This window comes from Rattus norvegicus, chromosome 16, assembly GCF_021556685.1.
Source record: "Rattus norvegicus strain SHRSP/BbbUtx chromosome 16, alternate assembly SHRSP_T2T, whole genome shotgun sequence".
Classification (NCBI taxonomy): domain Eukaryota; kingdom Metazoa; phylum Chordata; class Mammalia; order Rodentia; family Muridae; genus Rattus; species Rattus norvegicus.
Window position 1 is genome coordinate 27,830,134 of NC_141549.1, and position 24,045 is coordinate 27,854,178.

Sequence of the window (24,045 nt, forward strand, 5' to 3'; positions counted from 1 at the left end):
CCATGCTCAATGACCTTAGTCTGTCTGCAGAATCCAGTCACAGGGTAGCAGGAGAGAGCCACCTTACACAGGCTGTCCCCTGAGCTGTAAAAGCAAGTCACGGTGTGCATCCTCCCAAACAAGCAAACACATGTAAAACAATTAAAAATAAAGCTTACATGTTCACTCATCCGCCCGGAAGGGGTGTAACAGGCACTGTAGTCAAGCCTGGATCTTTTGTTTTAATATTTATTTATGTTTTTCTGTGTGTGTGAGTGTTTTGCTCATGTGTATATATGTACACCACAGTCATGTGGTGCCTGCAGAGGCCAGAGAGGGCATTTGGGTTTCCTCTTTCTCTCTTGTGCTTTCTCTCTTGTGACATCCCTCTGTGTGATGTCTGTGTTGCTGTCTCAAGGTCATACTAACTATGAAGCTCAAATACTGAAATACTTTCAAATTAAACGTTCTGTAATGATTGAAATGATCTCTCTCATAGAGTCTTTTGAGATCTGTTAATGATATTTATGGAATATTGATGGAAGAATTAATATATTTCAGATGTATTTTTATTTAACGGTATGAGTATTTTGCCTGCATATATATCTGTATACCATGTGCATGTCTGCTGCCCCTCCAGACCGAAGAAGTTGGATGCTCTGGAACTGGAGTTATAGAAGGTCGTAGGCCACCATGTGGGTGCTGGGAATTGAACCCATGTCCTCTGGAAGAGCATTAAGTGCCCTTAACCCACTGAGCCATCATCTCCTCAGCCTCTAACTTTGCAATTTTATGATTTAATATGAGTGATAAAATGCTGATGCAGCTATGTTTGCAGAGTGGCCGGTTGGGAACTGTATGTTGAATGTTAGCAGTCTGGCTCGTGTCAGGCTACACTCTAGAAGGGCAGGTAAAGTTGTTTCTGTTGGACTTCCCACCCCGTAACCTGTCTGCAGGTGGCAGTCCAGAAGGTATTGCCAGCTGCATTTCCCCGTTCTCTTCAAGCTGGAGGAACCAGAACTTGGCTGGCACGTCCGTGTCCTGTCCTGCTGGTGTTTAAGGAGGCATTTTTGTTTTGTTTCTGCCTTGAAGTTCTCCTAATGGACATACCATTGATGTATGGCATTCTTGACTTCACTTAGACAGCATGCTAGGCTCAAGTGTTGTAAGGGATATGGCAAAAACAGACCAAATGTCCTCTATTTGAAGTTTAGGAGGCGTGACCTAGGCTGGACACAGCTGTCATGTTACCTAGGGAAGCCTAAGCCTTGCTTCTTAGAATCACTAAAGAAAGCTGTTTTCCTTTATTCCAGCTTCAGTGACCAAGTGTGCAGTACATGGGCCAAATGGTCTGTGGGTTGTTCATCCTAGAACCATTTTCTCTTGTGTTTGCTAGCCAGAGGAGAAGAGCATATTTCATACACTGGTCCTCAAAGATCGTTCTTAGGAGGGCACAGTCTCTCTGCAGCCAGTCCTGTGAAGCAAGCTCATTTCCTCAGGACTGAAACGCATGATGCTTCTGCTCCATCACTTTATTACAGTCCCTGTCCCCATGTTGCAGAAACAGAGCGCAAAGCCGTGCTAAAATTGATCTGGTAACATTCAAAATTATCCTACTTCTTTCTCAGTGTATTAAATCAAGTAAAAAAAAAAAAGCCAGCGGGTTTATAGATCACAGAAGAGTAGCTTTACCAAATACCGGGAAACATAATTTATGGGAAGTTCTGCCAAATGTACAAGATAGCAGATAAGATTTCAGAAAGAAAAGGACAACTTTTAAGGAAATAAAATTCCCTCCTAAGCACATTTTCTCGATGAGTGTGAAAACGTCCCTTCTTGCACTTACCCCTCCCCTGTATTTTAGCCTTTATTTACATTATCTTAAAAGGGACAAAGGAATACAGTTAAGCTGTATACCTGTTATTCCAATTCTGTGAGTGTGCCTTATAGTCAGGTAAGTGTTAGGAGTTCTTCTTTCTAATACTTAGCACATCTCCTTGTCAGACTTGGGCTGAATCCAGTAAGACTTCCTGCAGAGACAGAGACATTTCTAGGGTCTTATCTTAGTATTAGACTGGTGGTGGTGGTAGCAGTTGGATGTCTGGGGGACATTTTGAGACAGGGGTGTCAGCCCACAGTGGCTAGATGAGGGCCTGTGATCTGCCTACAGCCCTTACCTCTGTTTTTGCCCAAGCCTCTGGTTACCCTGAGTCTGTTTATGCCCATCCCCTCTCCCCTTGGGCATCTGTTACTTGCCACCCAGGTGTCTTTTTGCCAAGTCAAGCACACACACTGAGCAGGACATTCATTGCCCATGTGAATTCCCTATGTTGGTTACATAACAGCTTATTGGTCTAAAGGTTTGCTGACTGAAGGCCAGAAACAGTGGTAGCATTTTTGGAAAGGACCAGAAAAACAGAACAAAGAAAACAAAACCTCCAAGTAAAATAAAAATGTTTTCATTTTCTTTCTCTCTCTCTCTCTTTTTTTTTTAGAAATAGTCTCACTAGTATAGTGATTTCCACAGGAATTACTTTAATGGGATAGATACAAAACTCCAAGTAAAAGGTCAGGATTAATACTTTGCAAAGTTTTGTTTTTGTGAAAGGCAGTTTACAGAAATGTAAACAGCAGAAGGAAGCAGATCTTGCCTGTAACAACAAAGGGTCCTTTTTTTTGCATGGGAAGACCTCAGTTCTGTGACTCTGTGGGGTACCCATGAAAGGGTTTGTATACAGAAACTACTACGGTTTGTTTTTGTTATTTTTGTTAACTTTACTGCTATTGAAAACAGTGACCTCCTTATTTAGTAGCATCTGAGTCTTTTCCACCAGTTTATCCCTAGGAAGCTCTGTCAGTGTAGTCCAGGCTAAGCTCTAGTAGAGTGCTTTGTTTGATACTGTTTTACACATCTTAGTTAGGTCCTTTGCCCCTCAGAAGATCATTTGCCCTTGACTGTGCTGTTTTTACTTATTTAAAAGGTAAACGAAATTTATTAAATTAGTCCTTTCTAAAACAATAAATTCAGATCTGGAGAGCTTGTGGTGTAATAGAGCCCAGGAGGCCTACAGGCCCTTTCTGCCCGTCTTTGATCTCTTTTGCTTGGACCAGTTGCCAGGTTGTGTCAAGCATCACAAGCATTACTTACAGCTGATGTGTTTCCTTTTTCTTCCTGAAGGACATTTCAGTACAACTTCTGAAACTTCAGTGAAGGGCTTAACACATTCATGAGACCCTGTTACCTCCTTCTCTAGTTATTTCTCTGGTCAGTGCTTATTTTCATGCTTATTTTGTAGATGAGAAACCAAGGTGTTAGCACAAAGTGGACTCCAAGATGATGTCAGTTAACACTTCTTTGCTCTTGCAAATGAACTTCATTGTAGTGGATTTGAGTGTTCATATGAATTTAGTGTCCCTGAGGTAGAGTTTTTAAAAGTACTTCACAGTGGGTTAAATTTTGTAACTGTTTGGGGATGGAGAGATGGTTCATTGCTTCTCTAGAGAAACCATTTTGATCTCAACTCACAACCTCAATTTTGGATGGCTCACAACTGCACCTGAGGCTCCCAGGGTTTGGGGGCACTCAGACAAGACAGACACTTGCACAACTTAACAATTGTAGCTGTCTGAAGCTTAAAATGTGAGTTAATGTTAATGCTCCTATTTCATGTATGTGATCAGCTAAAATTCTATTGGCATTTTCAGTGAAGGAAAGTGCTGTACTTTTTCCAAGAATTGCTGTTAAGCGGAGATTTAATTAAAGGTAGTGAATTAGAGTTAGATCTGGAAGGGTAAAAGTAATCTGACCATTTCAGATCAGAAGAAGTATGTCAAGTTAAAAAAGACACTGAACAGAGGCAAAGGACAGAATATAAAGTTCAGGATGTCCACGAGGTTAACTTTGTTTGCAGTATATGCCAGAATCAAAACCTTTTCCATGAATGAGGCCTTCTACCTATCTTTCAGTTTAGAAATAATGACCTGAAATTGAAACGTTAACTAAGAGAGGCCACATAGAAGAGACAGGTTGGGACAGGAAAGATGCAAACTGCTCCATTCATAGACAACAAGGTATTTTATGAGAAAACCTCAAGAAATGCATAAAACAGCAGGAGACTGGAGCACCAGCTCATCGGTAGTGGAGTCTAACAGCAGCAAATGGCAGCCCACTGTACTTCCGTGGGGTAGGAATGCAGTCCAGAAATGGGATTTTTAGATATCTACTCAGTAGTGTTGAGAAGAATAAATAAGCTTAATATGACAATTAGAATCATGTTCATAAAGCTATAAAACACTCCTGGAGGGATGAGAAGAGATGAAGTAATGGAAGGACAGCCCAGTGATAGTAACACGGCTAACACGGCTAGGAGCGCACTACACTCTGCATCCATCGCTCTCCTTGTTGGGAACCTCAGCTGTCTGATAAGTTGATTCTAAAACTCACGTAGGAAATACAAGGGACCCACAGTGACCAAAACAATCTGGGAAAGGAATAACAAAAGTTGGGAGAATTTCTTAGATCCACGCTTTCCCTTCTGCAGAGTAACAGTGATCGAGAGAGGCGTCAGAGCATGAAGATACAGCTCAATATGAGAGGACAGAGTTACAAGAAAACCTAACTGTGTCAGTCAGTTCGGTATTTGCAAAGGTATCAAGGCAATTGAATGAGCTGCGAGAATAGCTTTTCAGTGAATAGTGAGATAACTACGTGTCCACATTTGACAGTATGAACTTGAATCTCTAATTCATACCATACACAAAGATTAACTTAAAATAGCTAACCTTATAAAAAGTCATTAAAATAAAACAGGAGTATATAGTTTTAACTTTGTATAAGATAGTGGTTTGTCACATAACAACTTAAAAAAAAAAAGCAACCAAAGAAAAACAGGTAAGTTCTACCTTAAATCAAAATTATCAAAATTATAACCTCATGTAATTCAAAGGTGCTGTCAATCAATTAAAAGGATGAGTAAGATATTATAAGATTTTTTTGTAATTAAATAATACATGGCATAATTTCAAAATGGGTAAAAGATCTGAATAGACACGTCTTTAAAGAAGACATAGAAGTGGCTAACACACGGCGAGATGTTCAATAGCATTGGCTAACGGGGCGCTCAGAAGCATGGTGGAATGCAGTTTATACCGTGTATGCAGGTCCCTCTGATCAACACAGACAGTATTGGAACCCTTGACACACTGACAGGAAAAAAAATAGTACAGTTGCTTTAAAAATCCATTCCACTCTTTCTTAAAAGACTATAAATACATTCACTATCTTATCAAAAATTTCCATGAGAACTTAAACTATATGTTGACACAGAAACTTATATACAGATTTGTTACCTAAAATAGCTAAAGGGGTAAACAACCCCAAAATATTTATTAGTTAATGAGTTAATTAAAAATGTGTTATTCTGTGTAATTAAATATAATTTGATGAAAAAATGTGATAAAAATTTGACATGTATTACAGCTTGAATCATTGTAAAAATACTGTTGTAGCATAAATTTAAAAATGTCATTTATTGTATCCATTCCTCTGTTGAAGGGCATCTGGGTTCTTTCCAGCTTCTGGCTATTATAAATAAGGCTGCTATGAACATAGTGGAGCACGTGTCTTTTTTATATGTTGGGGCATCTTTTGGGTATATGCCCAGGAGAGGTATAACTGGGTCCTCAGGTAGTACTATGTCCAATGTTCAGAAGAACCTCCAGACTGATTTCCAGAATGGTTGTACCAGTCTGCAATCCCACCAACAATGGAGGAGTGTTCCTCTTTCTCCACATCCTCGCCAGCATCTGCTGTCACCTGAGTTTTTGATCTTAGCCATTCTGACTGGTCAGGGCTGTTTTGATTTGCATTTCCCTGATGACTAAGGATGTTGAACATTTCTTTAGGTGCTTCTCTGCCATTCCATATTCCTCAATTGAGAATTCTTTGTTTAGCTCTGTACCCCATTTTTAAGTAGGATTATTTGATTCTCTGGAGTCTAACTTTTTTATTTCTCTGTATATATTAGATATTAGCCCTCTATCAGATGTAGGATTGGTAAAGATCTTTTGCCAATCTGTTGGTTGCTGTTTTGTCCTATTGACAGTGTCCTTTGCCTTACAGAAGCTTTGCAATTTTATGAGGTCCCATTTTTGGATTCTTTATCTTAGAGCATAACCCATTTGTGTTCTGTTCATGAACATTTCCCCTGTGTCCATGTGTTTGAGACTCTTCCCCACTTTCTCTTCTATTAGTTTCAGTGTATTTGGTTTTATGTGGCGGTCCTTGATCCACTTGAATTTGAGCTTTGTACAAGGAGATAAGAACAGATTGATTTGCATTCTTCTACATGCTGACCTACAGTTGAACCAGCATCATTTGTTGAAAATGCTGTCTTTTTTTTTCCATCGGATGGTTTTAGGTCCTTTGTCAAAGATCAAGTAGTGATGGGTGTGTGGGCTCATTTCTGGGTCTTCAATTCTATTCCATTGACCTACCCGCCTGTCTCTGTACCAATACCATGCAGTTTTTTTTTTTTTTATCACTATTGCTCTGTAATACAGCTTGAAGTAAGGAATAGTGATTCCCCTAGGGAATGTCTTTTATTGTATGAATGTACTTATTGGCAGTGTTCAGTATGCCTATGGCCATAGAGTAAAGAAGACTGGTATTTATCAGGGACAAAAGAGGGAGCTTTAAAAGGTTTCTTTTGTTTGTTTGTTTTGTTTTGTTTTTAATACGGGGTCTCACTATATTTCCCTGCTTGCCTGAACTTGCTGTATAAACCAGGCTGACCTTGAAGTCACTGTGATTCTTCTGCTTCTGTCTCCTGGGTTCTGAGATTAAAGGCTTGCCCTATCATGCACAGTGAAATAATTATGATGTTTATTTACCCTGTTCTGACAATTTTATACATGTATACAGTGTATTCTGTCTAGTCGCTCTCCCACCCCATTATTCTTCCCTCCTCTTCCATACATGTCCCTTCTTCACACTTAAAACTGCCATGGTTTTTGAGTTTAACTGGGATCATGTGTGTGACCGTGGGTTTGGCACTATCTGTTGGAGTCTCATGGGTTCCTCATTGGGTCTGTAATCAAAGACTGCATCCCTCTGGCCCAGAATCCATCAATAGTCAGTGGCTCATCAAGCAGGGGTAGAGCCAGAAGACTGTTCCCTGATCCACAATTAATTACTGATAGGCCCAGTCTTGTGTAGGTCTTTTGCAGACAGCCACAGCTGTTGTGAGATTATGGTGTACTCAGAAGACAGCAGTTCATAGCCCTTCTCCCTGTCTTTTGGGTCTTAAGTTATTCTTGCCTCTTTTCTTCAGTGATCTCTGACCTTTAGAGGGGGTCGTATAAATGTTCTGTTCAGGGTTCAGCAATCGTTATTTCTTCTTAGCACCTCAGGCAGCCGTGCACCTCTGCATTCGCCTTGTTCATTGCAGACAGAGACCTTGCTTGGTTAGGGTAGGGAATAGTAGTTGACTTTGGGTATAAACACAGAGGCAGTCACCTGCAGTCCTTATTGAAAAATATTAAAATGTCAATATATTTCCGTAGGAAAGGGGATCCCAATTGTTTAACTGCTTTCCTTTTCAAAGCCAAGGTTGGGAAGGTGTATATTACTTCCCTCAAGTAACCTGGTAAATTCTTCACTGATGCATCTGCGACTGTATATTTGATTCAAATTTGATGTTGAAAATGTATTTTAAATTGTTCTAAGTGGAGTACAAAACAACATATATACACTATGTACTCAGATATACTATTGCTATTTATTAAATTTTAGTACATAGAGAATAACCTATCATATGATAACACATGCTTTCAAGTTTCCTCCTTTTGTTGATGCCTAAAGCTGAGTCCTTCACACTGTGCGTGCGCGCGCGCGCGCGCGCGTGTGTGTGTGTGTGTGTGTGTGTGTGTGTATGTGTGTGTGTGTGTGTGTATGTGTGTTCAGACATTTGTTAACTGTTTTGCTAAAGAGGACACTTAGAGATCTGCAGTGGCTCATAAGCAACAAACATTCTCTTAAAGTAGAAGTTAGTGCAGTGTAGATAAGGGGACAGCAACAAAAATCAAGTTTAGAGGGTTGGATACTGAGGCTGACCTTACTGTATTACCCATAAAAACTTTCATTTAAGCATCTTGGTTATCAGAATGTACCCAGTCTCAGGTTTCATTTTAATAGGAAAATAGAAATTTGATTGATTATAATGAGTATCCAAATTAAATATTGTTTTCTTTGCTTTCTATACTGGAATTCCTCATATGACACAATTAAATGTTATGAAGTTGGCAAAGTTATGGGTGGACTCCCAAAATGCTGCACCCCTGCAACAGAAACAGAGTAGAGCCACGGTCACCAGACTGGGGACAAGGGTGTGAATGGTGAAGCCGTCCATTAATGGATACAGTTTCAATTAGAAATAAACTCAAGAAATCTGTTTTGCAATACAATGACTATAGTTAATAATGACTACTTGAAATTACTAAAAAGGTAGATTGTGTTTTTAACATTAAAAAGTATATACTATGTATGAGAGGTAACAAATATATGTTTATTAGGTTAATTTAGTCATTTAACAATGTGAGAGGTAACAAATATATGCTTATTAGGTTAATTTAGTCATTTAACAATGTTGTAGACATACTTCAAATTGCCTTGAAAAAATAAATAACTTTTGTTTATTAAGAAAATAAATGAAATTTAAAATAATTACATAAAGATTTTCGAGTACAAATTCAGAAATCTTCCAAGTACTGTGTTTCTTTTTTTAAAAATTGTTGTTATTTTGACTTCATTGTCACTCTTGAGAGAAATTTTAGAAATGTTTCCCTCCCCCAAAAGCAGTATGTCAGAGAAGAGTATACTTCAAACTGGGAAGGTTTTTACTGACTTTAAATAAATCTTTTCTTTTTTGACGTTCAGTCTCAGATTTCATATCCGTATTTATTATTTTACCAGTGGTAATTGGATAATACTACTTAACCATAATTTTAATATCTATGCGCTAAAGGGACTGAGTGACTACAGCCTCCTTTCTTGGACTTCATGAGAAGCAGTGTTAAATATGGTGGGGTCATTAGACTGCTTCCTCCTATGGAGAAACCTTCATGTTGATGCTTATGTAGGATGAACAGAAGGAGCCACTGCAAGGTTGTAAGACGTGTGTGTTACAGGGTTGGGTGGAAGGAAAATAGTAAATAAATAAAGATTATTAAGAACCTAGAATTACTAGTACCCGCTAGACCCTGATGTTATGTTTCCATTCTGTCCATTCTTAGGTGATCATGGAGGAAGCACTTTACTCCCACCAACCGTCACGAATGAATTTCCAGAATATGGGACCATGGAAGAGGGAGGGGAAGGCCTCAGAGCCTCTCTAGACTTTGATGCAAAGTCCCCACCATGCCACCTACCTGGGCAGCAGGCAGTCCACCTTCTTGCTGGACAAGACTCTGTGCTCAACAGTGTTACAGAAGGACCAAATGGTGCCCCTCAGTGTCACCCTCAGGAACAAAGTTTACAACCCATTGACTCTTTAATTTCTGCTCTGAAAGCCACAGAAGCCAGAATAGCTTCAGGAACATTTCAAGCCACAAAGGTACTAGACAAAGATGCTAATTTTTCAGTTCACCGGGTGGATAAGGAACCGAGGACTGCCAGTCATAAGCCACAGAGAGCCCATAGGACATTCCCTGTTGGCCCGGGAAAATCGCCAGATAGACCTCTTTCAGTGGAAGTCCCAACAGAGGAAAAATTCTCTTTGCACATCCAGGAGGACCTGACCGCGCTCTTACCTGAAGAAACTCCAGCACAACTGTCCCAGATAACTAATTACAGGAGGCAAGGGCCTCTCCATGTACCAGAGTCAGCATGTCCTGTGTCCTTGGGCTCAGCGAAGAACCATAACTCTGTGGACAGAATTGGTGCTTTAAAAGACCAGAAGTCTGACCTCGGAAGAGAAAACCCTAGAGGATGTGATCGGGGTGGCTCCATGGGGCGCCAAACCCGAATCAAACATGTGGAGTTTCAAGGAGTAGAGGTACTGTGGACAGGAGAGGAGGTGGAGAGCCGGCACCCTGCAGGCTTTGAAACACCACCAGAAAGGACAGCCTCACCTGTGAGGAAAGAGTTTGCCAAAGGGCCAAGCCATTCTAGCTCAGCTACTGGCGCATGCAGCAGCTCCACTCATTTAACTGGGAGCGTTTCGGATGAAACTTGCAAAGAGCCTTCAGCAAGGCCTGGCACGAGCTTAGGCACACTGTCCCCAGTGCCTCTTGGTGAGAGTGGAGAGGATGACGTCTTCCTACGAGAAAGCAAAGAACATCTTGAGGAGAACTTTGATATACAGGGGGACAAAGAAAGGTAAGCTCTAGAGTTGTCACGGACTTTGTGACACCTGAAACGTGCTGTAGAAAATCACTGCCTGTGCTTGATGGGGGAGCTCACCACGCCATTCCGTAGCCTTGCCTTAGCAGTCAGTTTGCTTCACAACATTGACTTCATTCACCTGGAGTCAACTTTGATGGTTAAAAATAGTAAATGAAAAATTCAAGAAATGGATAATTCTTTTTTATGCAACTCTTAATTACAGTGTATTGTTAGTTGTTATTATTATTAAATTTCTTACTATGGCTAATATACAGTAACTGTATCATAGGTATATATGTATTTATGCATGCATGTATGTATGTATAGGAATGACATATTTAGGAATTATTATTGTTGTGATTTCATATCAATGGCAATTTATCCTTATGCATAAATAGGAGGGCTGCAATACTTATTGTCCTTATTGGCATAGAACGGAAGAGAAATTATTATAATCTAGGCTATTCCTAGGTTACCGGTTTCTAAGGCAGAGAAGTGATCATGTAATGAAGTTGTCTGTTAGACAAGGGTCGAGGGAGGGAAGCTGAGGACACTGTGAACACTCGTCCATGCAAATGAGTTTTGACATGAAAGATGAACACTCTGTTGACATCTCCTAGCAGCCACTGCAGCTCATCTGGGCCTTCCTCTGAGCGCAAACAGTGGTTCCCGTGCACCATGCATCAGCCTGAGGTGTGGCCTGCTTTCCTGTACGGATAATATTGTTCTGTAAACATGTTAGTGAAAAAGACTTGAGCACTGAGAGAGCTAGCGGGACAGGTTTGGGCCCTGTAGTTCTCTATGGCAGAAAGGATATCTCAGGAGGGCAGAGGTAGATTAGAGTGCAATTTGTTTGTTCCATGATATTCACCAATGGATCTCTTCTTACAAACAGCATGTGTGCTGATGTATGGCCTGGATACGTAGACTTGGCAGTTCCTGATATTTCCTGGCCTTCCTCAATATTTCTCTTCACTATCCCGCCTTAGAGCCTGGTTATATATGGAAGACACAGCTATCTTTCTTCACTCTCTCGATCATGGCTGGTCATTGTTTTAACAAGTCATGTGTTGTATCCTGTGCTTTTCTACCATGCATGTTAGCCTTCTGTCATTCCTCAACGCACATGTTATAGTTTATCATCAGCGGTTCTCAACCTGGAAGTCAAATGACCTTTAGACAGGGCTGGCCTAAGACCATCAGAAAACACAGATACTCATTATCATTAATAAAAGTAGCAAATTTACAGTCATAGTTGGCGGTCACCACAGCATGAGTAACTGAATTTAACGGTCACAGCATTAGGAAGTTTGAGAACCACTTATGTATATGGTAGAAAATGTTTCTAGGAGTGTGTGTGTGCGTGTGTGTGTGTGTGTGTTTGAGAGAGAAAGAGAGATAGAGAGAGAGAGATTTTTCCCTAAATGCTAACAAATTTAAGATGAGGCTCCTTTTGGGTGACTATCAGGATCACAAGTCTCTAGACTCTTGTTAAAAGCAGTCTTGTTATATGGCACATGGCTCTGTCTTTGTATCACCCTGCAATGTGCTCTTTTACTGCTATTTAGACTAGTGATTCCTTGCTCCCATGCTCTTCTCTTCCCCCCTTTCCCCTATAAGTGTTTCCAAGTTGCTTTTTGCATTCCTGACCCTGTTAGATGCTGGGCACGGAAGGATGGGGAACATGCATGAGACCCTTGGTCTGTGGACTTTAGTGCTAAATATTCAAAGTGACTACACAGACACTAGATCCCATGTAGGAAAGAGCAGCAACACACTGGGAGGACAAACTCGAGTGGAAAGGGAGACGCTTATTCAGGTGGCAGCTTGGACAGTATTTTTCTGTGAACATGTTAGTTAAGTAAGACTTGGGGACTGAGGGAGTTAGCAAGACAGGAAGTGAGAATCGAGGTCTACATAGGATTTTTGTCACCAATGGAAAGCCTTTAAGAGGTGTACACACAGAACATTATTTGGTACACAGTGGGATGGCAGCAGGTAAATACCAACAAAGAGCTGTTCTGTTGAATATGGATCCCGGCAATGCCTAGGAATTGTTTATGAGACACTTAGTAGGTCCTTCTTACTTCAGGTTTATTCCTGTTTTAGGAAACAGAGGCTCAGAGAGGCTAAGTAGAGTCACCTGACGTTACGGCACGTAGTCAACACAGCATTTCAGATCCACGTTTTCCTGTTGACTTGCTGCTCTGACCACGGACTTACCTAAGTTGTCTGAATGTTCATTTTGATGTTTGACGACCTTGCTGGGTATTAATTCTTCACATGAGCTGAACAAGGAAGCAACAATAGACATGCTATTGTGCACAGGGGCAAGGATGGAGAAGTCCAAGAGACCCTGACCCTACCCACGGGAAGACAGGCAGCTAGGGAATGCTGATATCCTGAGAAACAGTCCTCTCAGGGAATAGCACAGTAATGGTTAGCCTTTTAGAAGCTACCAGGTACTCCCGGCAGTGAACCTGAAGTCTTTGTAGTTCTACTTTACATCAGCAGAGGGCAGCCTCTGGATTCTGACAGGGTCCTCCCCAGAGCATCTGGTCTTAAGTCAGAAAGTATTAATAGCCAGTGAAAGTTCAGTACGTTTTTACTGATTGTTTGCTGTATCAAGTTTATGTGATATTTATATGCTTCTCTTAAAATTAATGATCGTCATATGATCTGGATATGGGTGATTAAAAAGAAAATTTAGTATTTTATTCACTATAAGAGATAGGAAACTAGTTTGAAAATTTATTAAATTTCTACAGATTATTGACATGGGGATTAAGAATATTTGACCCCGGGTTTGGGGATTTAGGTGAGTAAAAAGCACTTGTTTCTCTTGCAGAGGACCTGGATTCAATTCCTGCTTCTCACATAGATGATTCTCTCAATCTTCCATAATTCCAGTTTCAGGGGATCTGATGCCTTCTTCTGACTTCTGTGGACTCCAGGGATGCATGCGTCATATACACACGTTCAGGCAAATACCCACACACGTAAAATAACCTACAGGGAATACTGTAGCCTAACTAGGTTTCACATCTTTCTTCCCAAATATTTTAAGAAGCCGTAGATGACAGAATATAACAGTTACATGTACACAACACTGTCTTTTTTATATGCTTGGTTGAAGGCAGGACATTGAAAAGAAAAAATACTTTCATATTGAAAAATGTTGCTTTCCCTAATTTTCCAGGTTTTTCGAACAAGAGGAGCACCTTAGGGGAGGAGATGATGATATTCTTGGGCCTGGATATACGGAGGACTCCACTGATGTGTATAGCAGCCAATTCGAAACTATTCTGGACAACACATCCTTGTACTACAGTGCAGAGTCACTGGAGACACTGTACTCAGAACCGGATAGCTATTTTAGCTTCGAAATGCCGCTCACTCCCATGATACAGCAGCGCATTAAAGAAGGCGGTCAGTTCTTGGAGAGAACCTCTGTGGGAGGACATCACGATGTCCTGAGCGTGTCAGCAGACGGCGGGATAGTGATGGGATATTCTACAGGGATCACCAACGGACTGCATGATCCCTCCAACTCTGTCTACACCAGAGGCCCTCAAGAGATTGCCTTCTGGGGAAGGTAGCAGTGCCATTCTCATTCATGTCATGGTGGTGTTTTTGTGGTATTCTCTCTTTGGGAAATCTAAGTGTAGGGTCTACTTTAAATGAATGTGGCCAGTGTCTGTGAATGTAAGCAAGTGGCGTGAGTAACTGAAAGCTTGGGATTCAAGAGAACAGCAAACTGTACTCTAGTGGTTTGTTGAGCGGGCAAGCGGTGGGTGTTTCCTGGGTTACTATATACGAATGGATACTAAGCATATAGTTGTAATGAGTACTTGTTTACTCTGATGCTGCGGACTCTAGACAGTGACTGGGTATAGAAAGACCTTTAGCTTTGCATTGGCAAGGCATTTTTGCTCTGTTTTTCCATTGACGTCCATTTTGAGATTGAACAACAACTTAGGTAAGGGACATATTCCCCAGCTCTCATCTGGCTACATTATGTGTCTCCTTATGGATATCCACCATTTCACCTGTTCCTGTCTGCCTCTTTACTTCATCGACCTGACATTTAGCATCTCTGAGAGGGAGGGAAGGAATGCTCAACTTGTAAGTTTTATGAACTTAGTTTTGAAATATGTTTTCTTATATATGTATCTGGAGATGTGGTGGAGGGAAGGTTAAATGAGGATACAGTATTTCGAAGGTAAATGAAAAATGTCAGTGCTGTTTTCTTTAAAATTCTGTTCACATTACAGGTTTTCAGGAATGCTGTCTTTTCCGACAGCCTGTCCTGCTGGAATTTCCTGTAACCAGCATAGTTTTATGGTCCTTTGGAGGACCGTAATTGAGAAACAAAACATCTCAAAACTGTAGATGCTTCCCCGTGAAACAGGCAGTGATGACTTGGTTCACAGCGAGACAATGAAGTGCACACAAGGTCTCAGAAGGACAAAGTTTTGGTCTGATATATTTATTTGCTCTGAAACCTGCTTTAATTTTGTTTTCAAAGTGGGGGTAATAATTGAGAATGAAAGGGTTAATGTAGCTGAAACCTCCTAGCAGGGTCTGGTTGCCAAGTCTACGTAGATATTCTGCATCATGAAAAGGGTACCTAAGGGGGGCACCCATAAGAGAAGGATTTATCTAGGGATGTGTCACTGAGAGAAGACTGACCCAAGGAAAGGAGATGCTTGAAAGCAAGCATTTCTAGAACAGGAGTGTGGCCACCAGCCACAAAATTAAGTGTCTTTGGCTTGACTGTCCTCCATTTTTCAATAGGGGATACCATTTTAGTGTGTTTTATTATCATCTCTGTGACTGCAAATTTTGATAAAATGCTGTAAAATGTAAAAGAATTCAGTGTCCTTCCAACCCAACTTTCTGGGGCTATAGAAGTTGCGTTGCACACAGGATCAGGTTAAGAGTTAAGGTGGTTTGGGCTGTGACACTCTACCTCAGAAGCCACAGGAGCGGTGTGTCAGTGAAGGTAAGAGAGACTAGACGATAGGCAGTCTGGAAAGTATTGGATGAAAGGCTTATTCCTTTGTACCTCTGTGCCTAGACGTTGACAGAGTAATCTCCACTTGGCAGTCTAGGCTCTGTCTTAGGGTTATTATTTCTTTGATTCAACACCATGACTAAAAGCAATTGGGGAAGAAAGATTTATTTCACTTGTGGTTCCAAGTGACAGTTCATCATCAAAGGCAAGGACAGGAAATCAAGTAGGGCAAGAACCTGGAGGTAGGAGCTGATATTGACCATGGAGGGGTGCTGCTTACTGGCTTTTTCATCATGGCTTTCTTATAGCACCCAGGACTACCAGCCCATGGATGGCACCACACACAATGGGCTAGGCCTTCCCCCATCAATAACTAAGAGAATGCCTTATAGCCAGATCTTATAAAGGCATTTTCTCAGTTGAAGTTCCCTCCTCTCAGATAACTCTGGCTTGTGTTAAGGAGATCTAAACTTAGCCAGCAGAGGGCTCAACCCTTTCTATGGACAGAGCTAAGTACTTACAGCACTGGAGTAACTGCTGGTGTTTTAGCATGTCAGATTAGATAATGGCGTCTGTTGGGCTGTCTGGAAGTAAGATTTCAGTTGTTTCACCTAGCTAAGGCACGAAACACCACACCCCAGTGTAGAAAAGGAAGCTATTTTAGAAGGTGGTCCTCTGCAGGACTGTGGACCAGGTGGTTCTTCCCTTCCGTTTACACGGCCAGTGGTTAGGACAGACCATTTGATAGGGCACTTTGTAGTGTTCTTTGAGTTGGCTTTAGGGAACAGATGGTTGTAAGTAGACAAAGCTTTACAGTTTGAGAGGGACCTGATATCACATTATTTATAACTACCACCACCACCACCACCACCACCACCACCACCACCACCAAACAACATCAACAAAATCAGTGACCAAGTTGGACTGGTAGAATTATCCAAAGGCATGGGACTTGATAGTGACAGATCCTATACCTGACTTCAAGTTGCTTAACTCCTAGACAAGTGTTTTCGCTGTCCTGCACTTCCAGGTCTTTTATATAATTGTTATTTATATAGAATGATTATTTCATTTTTGTTCTTATTTCTTTCTGTACAGAGTGATGTCTGAATTTATCTATTTTCAAGAACTTAGTTCCAAATGCTGAATTAGTTGCTACTGTTTTTGTTGCTGTTAGTGATGTGTGTGTGTGTGTGTGTGTGTGTGCGTGCGCGCGCGCGTGTGTGCATACATGTGTGCGTGTGTGCACGTGAGTTAGTGTGTGTGAGGGGAATTGTTTGGGAATGGTCTCTTGTGGTAAAAATCCCTTTCTTCTTTTAGTTTTCGAGTTAGTTTTAGTAGCTACTCTCTTACATATATCAAAGAAGAAAATTTCCTCAATCTCTTATATTCAATATTTAGTTGTGAACATTCATTAAGCACTTACCTTACTGCATGTATTTTAAAGTGTTATATAGAAATAGCAAAGTCTGCTGAGATCCTGGATCTCATTTGACCAGGAATAGTTAAATTCTTCCAGGATGCTCTGACTGCTGCCCATGAAGCTGTCTGTCAGCAGGAAAGAGCTCACCTAGCATTGCTGCGTAATGCAATATTTTAATGAAGGAGCTAAGAGCCGCATCCCCTCCCTTAGTGGTCCAGCTCGGGAGCTCAGGCCCCCAGGTTGAGCAGGCTATGTGAAGTCAGTCACATGGCTCCAAAATTAGAAGGGATAATTAGAGACTTACAGTCACACATGTCCCCATGGGTTCCTTTGTGTCTGGGTGTTTCTCTCTCGCAGGCCTGTCAGGAGATGACCACAACTCCAACCAGTAAGTGCTGTCTGACCTGAAGACTGCAAGCCACGCGTGCTGTCCTTGTCACCAGGAACCGTGGTGAATAATGTCCTTTTCAGTTGAGCCGGGTCTGGACAGAGGTGAAGTGAGACAGCAAATAGAGGAATATGTCAGCAGCTTCTTTCCCGGGTCTCTGAACCATGAGAAACTGCTCTAAAATATGCTTGGTTGGGTGAAAAATATGTTTTATATTTCAGTTTCTTAGATTTCCTCTCAGGGTAGGAGTTCGGCAGAAGAGGTGGATTGCATCTGTGAGCAGCTGATATGCCTGAGGGAAGTGCTTCACTGTTCAGTCCCCTGATGTTGATATTTGTGGTTTTCTGCTCTCCTCTTGCCCATCCTCCTCGTTCCTCTCCAGTGGAATGCTATACTATTTCTCCTTCAGCCTTTTTCTCTCCTTAGTGCTTTCCGCTTGGGAAGAAGGAACCTGAAAGAGCAGTGATAAAGACATTGGCTAAAGTATAGAACTTAAGAAAATCTTCTAGCATCCCAGTGTAAAAGCAGAAAGGCATGTGCATATGTGTAGTTATAACGTAAGAGAATGCCACCGTGTGGTGTCTGCTTCGCTGGGGAATGAAAATCCCGGTTTTACCAAGTGTCTCAAGACGGTCGTGGGACTCGGAACTTTCCTGTCCTTAGGGGTAGGGCGCACTGCTGCCTCTGGGTTTAGTAGTGGGTGGGTGTGTCTCCAGGAATCTCTTAAGGTTGTTCATGGTCTAAATATTTTTCTACAGGAAAGGAAGTTCTCATTTTTCTCTTCCTAAATTTCTGAAGTGGTTTTAGTGGTGAAGTTTTATTTTTTTGTTCTTTGTTTTTGTTCGTTTTCCCATTTGAGAGTTCGTCCTCAGTTGTTTCTTTGTTTGCTTTGCTTTGTTTTGTCTTTTGCTTTCTTGGAGGCGGCGGGCGCTCCTGTTGAGTTCACAGTGAAACCTGATTTTGAATGTTACTTTAGTTATTCAGTAGAGGTGTAACTGTGAAAAAAACGGAATCTCTCCCAAATAGAAAATGAAGTTAATAGTTTTAATGGAAGAAGTAACGAATGAAGATGAAGCCAAAACAAAACAAAGAAACAAACAAACAAAAACCAAGAAAGGACAATCAAGTGGGCTAATAGTGTCAGAGGCTTAGTAAGAGATAGGGGAATGAGATCACTGCTAATAAGGGTAGAAGCAGGGAATGTCAGCGAGCCACTCCTCAACGCCCTCTAGCTGTCAGACAGACTCTGCCAGCCCTGAGCTTTCAGAGGCTTCCTGTGACATGGCTTTGCTCTACTCAGTAGAGGATTGGGGTGGGGCGTATACATGGGGATAAAGAGCAGCTCCATCATGGACAGCGGCCTTCATTTGTAGAAATGGATTCTTTATTTGGTAACGTAGAAATGTCCTTACCAACCAATTTAATTTTGATATATGAATTTGCAGAGTGCTAGGTTTAACCTGTTCATGGTTTACACAATGGTCTGTGTAATTGAAGTCTAATAGGAAAATAGATAAGAGAAATCTTGGTAAAGGAAAAAAAATACACAAAGATTGGGTCTGTGTTTCAACATGGGACAGTTGGGGTTGGGTCAAGGTGACTTTAGACTTCAAACACAGATCTAAGTCACTGAACCCAGAATCTGGATTTGTAGGAGGTCACCTGGCAAGGTCAGCTTTAAACATGTTGCATTTGTGAAGTACAGTGGAGAGTCATTTACTGGAGGTTTGGTAGATGTGGAGTTTAAGGTCATTGGAGAGAGACTGGAATCACCCTCTTACTGATACACAGTTTTCAAAGGGAGGGTGGTGAGGGCAGTTGTACATGGGGGAACCTGAGTGTCCATTACAGACCCTGCTAAATTTTTTTTTGTACAAAATGTAATTTATAAGGGCTTTGCAGACTTTGGTGTGAGGATTGACAAGATGGTCTTTTATCAAATACAACTTCATATGATAAAGGCGTGAAGCTAAGCTATGGCAAGAAGGGTTGTAGCCTTAAGTAAAATACTTGAATGGCTAATATTTCCCTTTGTTCAGATGCTGTTAAAGTCTTTTATATACACACCAAGCAATATTTTTGTTGCTGTTTCATGGCAGAGATTTTTTAATTTTAATCTAATCTGATAGATATTACAGTTCCCATCCAGTATTAATTAGCTTCTGAAATAAAATACATAGAGCCTGGCCTGGCAGTACTTATCTGGATCTCAGCAGGCAAGAGAATCGGGAGTTTAAGACCAGCCTCAATTGTACAGTGAGTTCAAGGCTCCCCCTCAAAAACACTAAAGGCAATTTTAAGAAATGGAAAATTGAGAACGCATCTGCATCTTTCTAGAACGAAGAGGAATGTGTGACTTTTTGCTTTAAATGGATTCTTTCAGGGGTTCCTGCGTGTATATGTGTGCTCGGCAAATTTAGAGAAAGGCACTTCGCTATTTGCTTTTTCAGCTAGAAATAGTCTCTTTACCATGGCCTTCGATTGATCTGTAAAGAGCACATCTGTCCATCCATTAGTGCTGACACTGAGACACTGAGCTAAGGAACAGTTGTAGATGCTTTAAACAATGCTAAGCCATCGCCCGACACAGTAGCAGTGGTTTAAGACATTCACTCGATGCTTGGAATCCGTGACTAAGATGTCTGCTCCTGCTTTTAGCTGAAGGGTAGCACAGCAGCAGAGTGGTAGGCTATCCCTTCAAGACTGAAGAGGTGATTTATATTTCCGTGATTCAAAGTTGCTTCTGAGCACTCAGCAGATCCTTACAGATTAGCTTTGCCATCTCCAGATATGACTTAAGCACATCTTTATACTGACAAATATCCCTCTGAGATAGAGATGCTTAAAAAGACAGAATAGGAACTCTTCTCTTTCAGGCAGGATAAAGACTTCATATTTTTTCAGTCTTCCATGAACTAAATGGTCTTTCCTCTTCCTCTTCCTCTTCCTCAGGGTTTCCTGGGCCCTGAGGGAAGGGATTTGATGCAGACAGCCTGCTTAGGGCTGAGTGTTCCAAGGTCTCTCCTTCTGTCTGGCCGTGTGTCTGTCTGGCGGTGCGTCTCTGTATTTTTTCCCATCTGCTGCAGTACGATGCTTCTCTGATGATGTCTGAGCAAGTCACTATCAGTGCAATATTTAACTGTCAGAGGAAGTGACAACATTCTTTTCAGCAGAGGTCCCTTAGTGTCCTGTCTACAAAACTAGACATTCTGCACTAACACTTGCTTGTGGGAGGGGAAAGGATACAGACTGTCTTTGAAGAAATACTTCTCTGGGGCCTGGTGAGCTGACTCAGTGGGCAAAATGTACTTGCTGTGAGAATCTGGCAATCTGAATTTGATCCCAGGAACCTATGTAAAAATGAAAAGAGAGAACCCACTCTAAAAACTGTCCTTTATATATGAGCCATATCCTGTGTGGTCCAATACACATCACACACACATACACACACACACACACACACACACACACACACGCACACACACACACACACACACACACACACCCCACCACCACCACCACCACCAACAGCAGGAGCAACACATACACACACACACACACACACTGAAGTTTGGACCCACTGGTCCATAGAACACAGTTCTCAAAAACTGAGGACGTGTTAGAAATAGGGGCATCTCTCTCGGTTTCTGGTTCTCCGGGACTGTTTTCCTTCTGGGGGAGAGGGGAACCTGGACATTGATGGCTTGCCAGGTGATTGTGGTATGAAGCCTAGGCTGTCAAGCCCGTGCCACTTCTCGTATGCTGGTCAGACTAGCAGTGTGGCATCAGTTTAGGGTTGTCCAGACCTCCCTCTGGATCCACTTTAGTTGGGTTTCCGTGGGACTTTTAAGCATATTGAAGTTTAAGAAGAACTATTGGAAGCTGTTGAGGGGCAGAGCAGGAAGCTAAACAGCAGGAAGTCCTAGCAGGTCTATTACAGTAATGTGCTTGTGGTGGGTAGAATCTTCCCCACAGAGCTGAGAAAATGTGAGTGTATGAACATACAATTGATTTCTTGTGTATCTGGTGCAGTACAAATGGTGCTAATCTTTCCCCTAGAAATATAGGGAACGATTAGCCTTCCTTTTTAATCTAGGAAAACGGAATTCTACAGGTTGGCTCTCTTCAGTGTCTTCTAGAGCTTGGTTGCTAGCCTGGGATACTGTTGGGGGATGGGCGGACCTTTGAGAGCTGGGCCTAGGTGGGGAAAGTGAAGTCATGAGAGGAAGGGCATGCCCTTGATAGGGGTGTTAGGACTCTAGCCCTCCTTCATTCAGCAGCCATGAGGTGAACAGTTTTGTTTGACTTCATGCACTCCCATATATCGTGAGGACTTGTTTTGCCACAGGTCTACAGCATGGGACCAAGGAGCTAGACTGAGACCTGTGAAATTGTGATCCCCAACAAATCTTTTCTGTTTTGAAATTGTCTCAGGCATTTTTCCTTCTACAGTGGTGGAAAGCTGACCAACATGTTTAATGGTGAAGTATGTGGATTCCTAAGTTCACATTTTTTTCCTAGATTTTATTTGAGATAACATCTTACTAATATGGTATGAGTCGACAGTTTACTAAAATGTTATGAGCCCTCAAAAATTTATACTGTCAATAATAGTAGTGTTTGAATTATCTCTACAACATTTTCAAGGTCATTCTATATGAATAGACTATGGTAAGATAGACTTAATATATTATATATGTGTAATGATAATTCTGAGAGTCTCAGATTACTTGGAAACGTCAGGAGTTATAATAGCCTTTTTATTATCTTTAAAATATTCTATTTATTAGCTTCAGCTCAACACACAGTATGGCTTTCTTTAGCCAAGATTAATATTAAAGTCTTTAGGATAGAGAGGAGACGGCATATTAAATGAAATGATTATATTGTGAAACAAATCTTAGACGTGTATGTCACTTGTCAATCACAGGTATTTTAGGAGTTCTCCTAAGATTATACTCAGTCAGGTCCTTCTCCCCTGCTAGGCGTAGGCTTCTTAGGTCTTATCTTGAGTCCTCAGAGGAATGTCTGAATCAGCGGTGGGAACGCATTGGACACTAGATTTACTGACTGAATAACTTAAGGAACAATTGGAGTGCTGGGCCTGGGGAGCCAGGCTGAGGCCAGGCTAAGGGGGACAGACAGACAGACAGATAGACAGGCAGACAAGTAGAGACACAGAATCAGCAGCAGGCCCGTAGATTTCAGCAACTGGGGGTCAGTTCTTTTCCTATTCATCCTGAACAGGTACTGTTTCTCTAATTGTGGCCATCACAGGGCCTGCTCCAAGCAGGTAACATTGTAGCCATGCCAAACAATGCAGAAAATAATAAGCCCGAGGTTTCATCACTCATTTTGGGGAAGAAAACAGGACACCTGGATTAGAGACTCAGGACCACCTCTCGCCTCCTTCCTCTCCTGGGGCAGGGTATTTACTCACTTTAAAGGCCTACTCCATTGCTATGGATCAGTCATTATATGAATGAGTTATAATTATGTTTCTATTTTCTTATACTTTTATTATGATCTCTAACAACATGGCAATGTGTATTTATTCTTGTATAACAGATACCTTCCTCAGTAAATATGGGAATCTTTCTCTAGGCCTAGGTACGTATTTAGGAATAAAAATTGATGGAAAGTGTAGTAAGTTTTTGGTGAACTACTCTTGAATGCACATACTCCATTTTCTTTGAGCATATGTATTCTTACGTGTTCTGTTTATAAGGTAACTCTTAGTTCTTCCACTTCCCATCCTACAAAATAGCTTAGGTGAGGGGAAAAATAGGCAAAGAAAACATTGCAGTCAATTGATTCCCCTTTCCCTTTAGGAGGTCTGGTAGAGACTCTGGCATCCATTAGTTGAGTCTGGAGGCTGGGTCTGGATCAAATTTCTCAATTACTCTTGTCCCTGTTCTCCCCCAGATGCTTTTGTGGCAGTTGTTGCCCTTGTCTGACAGCTGTGAGTGTGGCCTGTCCACTTCTGGCTGACTATAGTGGAATTTGAACAAAAGGACAATAAATATTTTCACAGGGTGATTGCAGAAAAACAGAAACCAAGTTAGAATGAAAATAGAAAAACACCAGACACTGCAGTATGTACCAAACACAGCTTCAACTAATTGTCAAATAAAGGAACTCAGTCTGTATTGTAGGCTAGTTCAGTCAGAATAAGTGAGCTATTAAAAATAGTCTTTTTAACATAGTACTTTTAAAACCTTGGTGCTTTTATAAAAGACTGCCCAGGCAACTTATTTTAGAATGGTGTTGACCGAACATTTTTCCTCCTTAAATGGCAACTACCCCAATTATGCCAAGAAATCTGCTGTTTCTCCTGTTACCAGCTCTCCTCTGGCTCTTAAACAGTTAAGTGGGAGGTTTATGAGGTCATGTGTGACTTCACTGGGTCTGGACTTTTGAAGTAGGTCTGTTGGAGGGAAGCTGCTTGTTTGGAAGGAAGGCTGGGAAGAGGGGCAGGACTCCTTCAACTTCTTTCAAGTCCTTATCCCACAGGCAGCCCCCAAGGGGATACAGTGGCATTCTGGGAGAATGTCGCTGTTCAGTCAGTGTGTAGCAGTGTGTATTCACACAGAAGCAGCTTCAGAAGTACGTTAACAGAGCCCTTACAGAAGATGAAAGTTTGCTGAGCAGATGGAGCAAGGGCATTCTCTTCGTATTCCTGACAGATTCATGGGACAGACTGTGCTGACAGAGGTAACGAGAATTTGGGCTGAGTGTCTTTGTCTGCTCCCTGGTCTGAGGCAGTCTGGATTATAGATAAATGTAGTCAAAGCAAATTCCTTGGGTTTTTGAAATGTTTTATTTCAAATAAAAACTACTACAGGACAGTCTTGGAG

General features: G+C 41.4%; 1 protein-coding gene across 28 annotated transcripts in view; it reads left to right on the top strand.

The window, feature by feature from the left end:
- Positions 1-24,045, top strand: part of Psd3 (pleckstrin and Sec7 domain containing 3) — a 557,293-nt gene that overhangs the window by 259,613 nt on the left and 273,635 nt on the right. For 24 of the 28 annotated variants that reach the window (XR_015639410.1, XR_015639411.1, XM_087588275.1 and 21 more), the window contains 2 exon segments: positions 9,271-10,354; positions 13,560-13,955. Coding sequence is in view for 23 of the 28 variants with exons in the window: in XM_087588275.1 (XP_087444401.1) it covers positions 9,271-10,354; positions 13,560-13,955 (1,480 nt within the window). In the remaining 5 variants the exon portion in view is untranslated. 28 annotated transcript variants of the gene reach the window in all.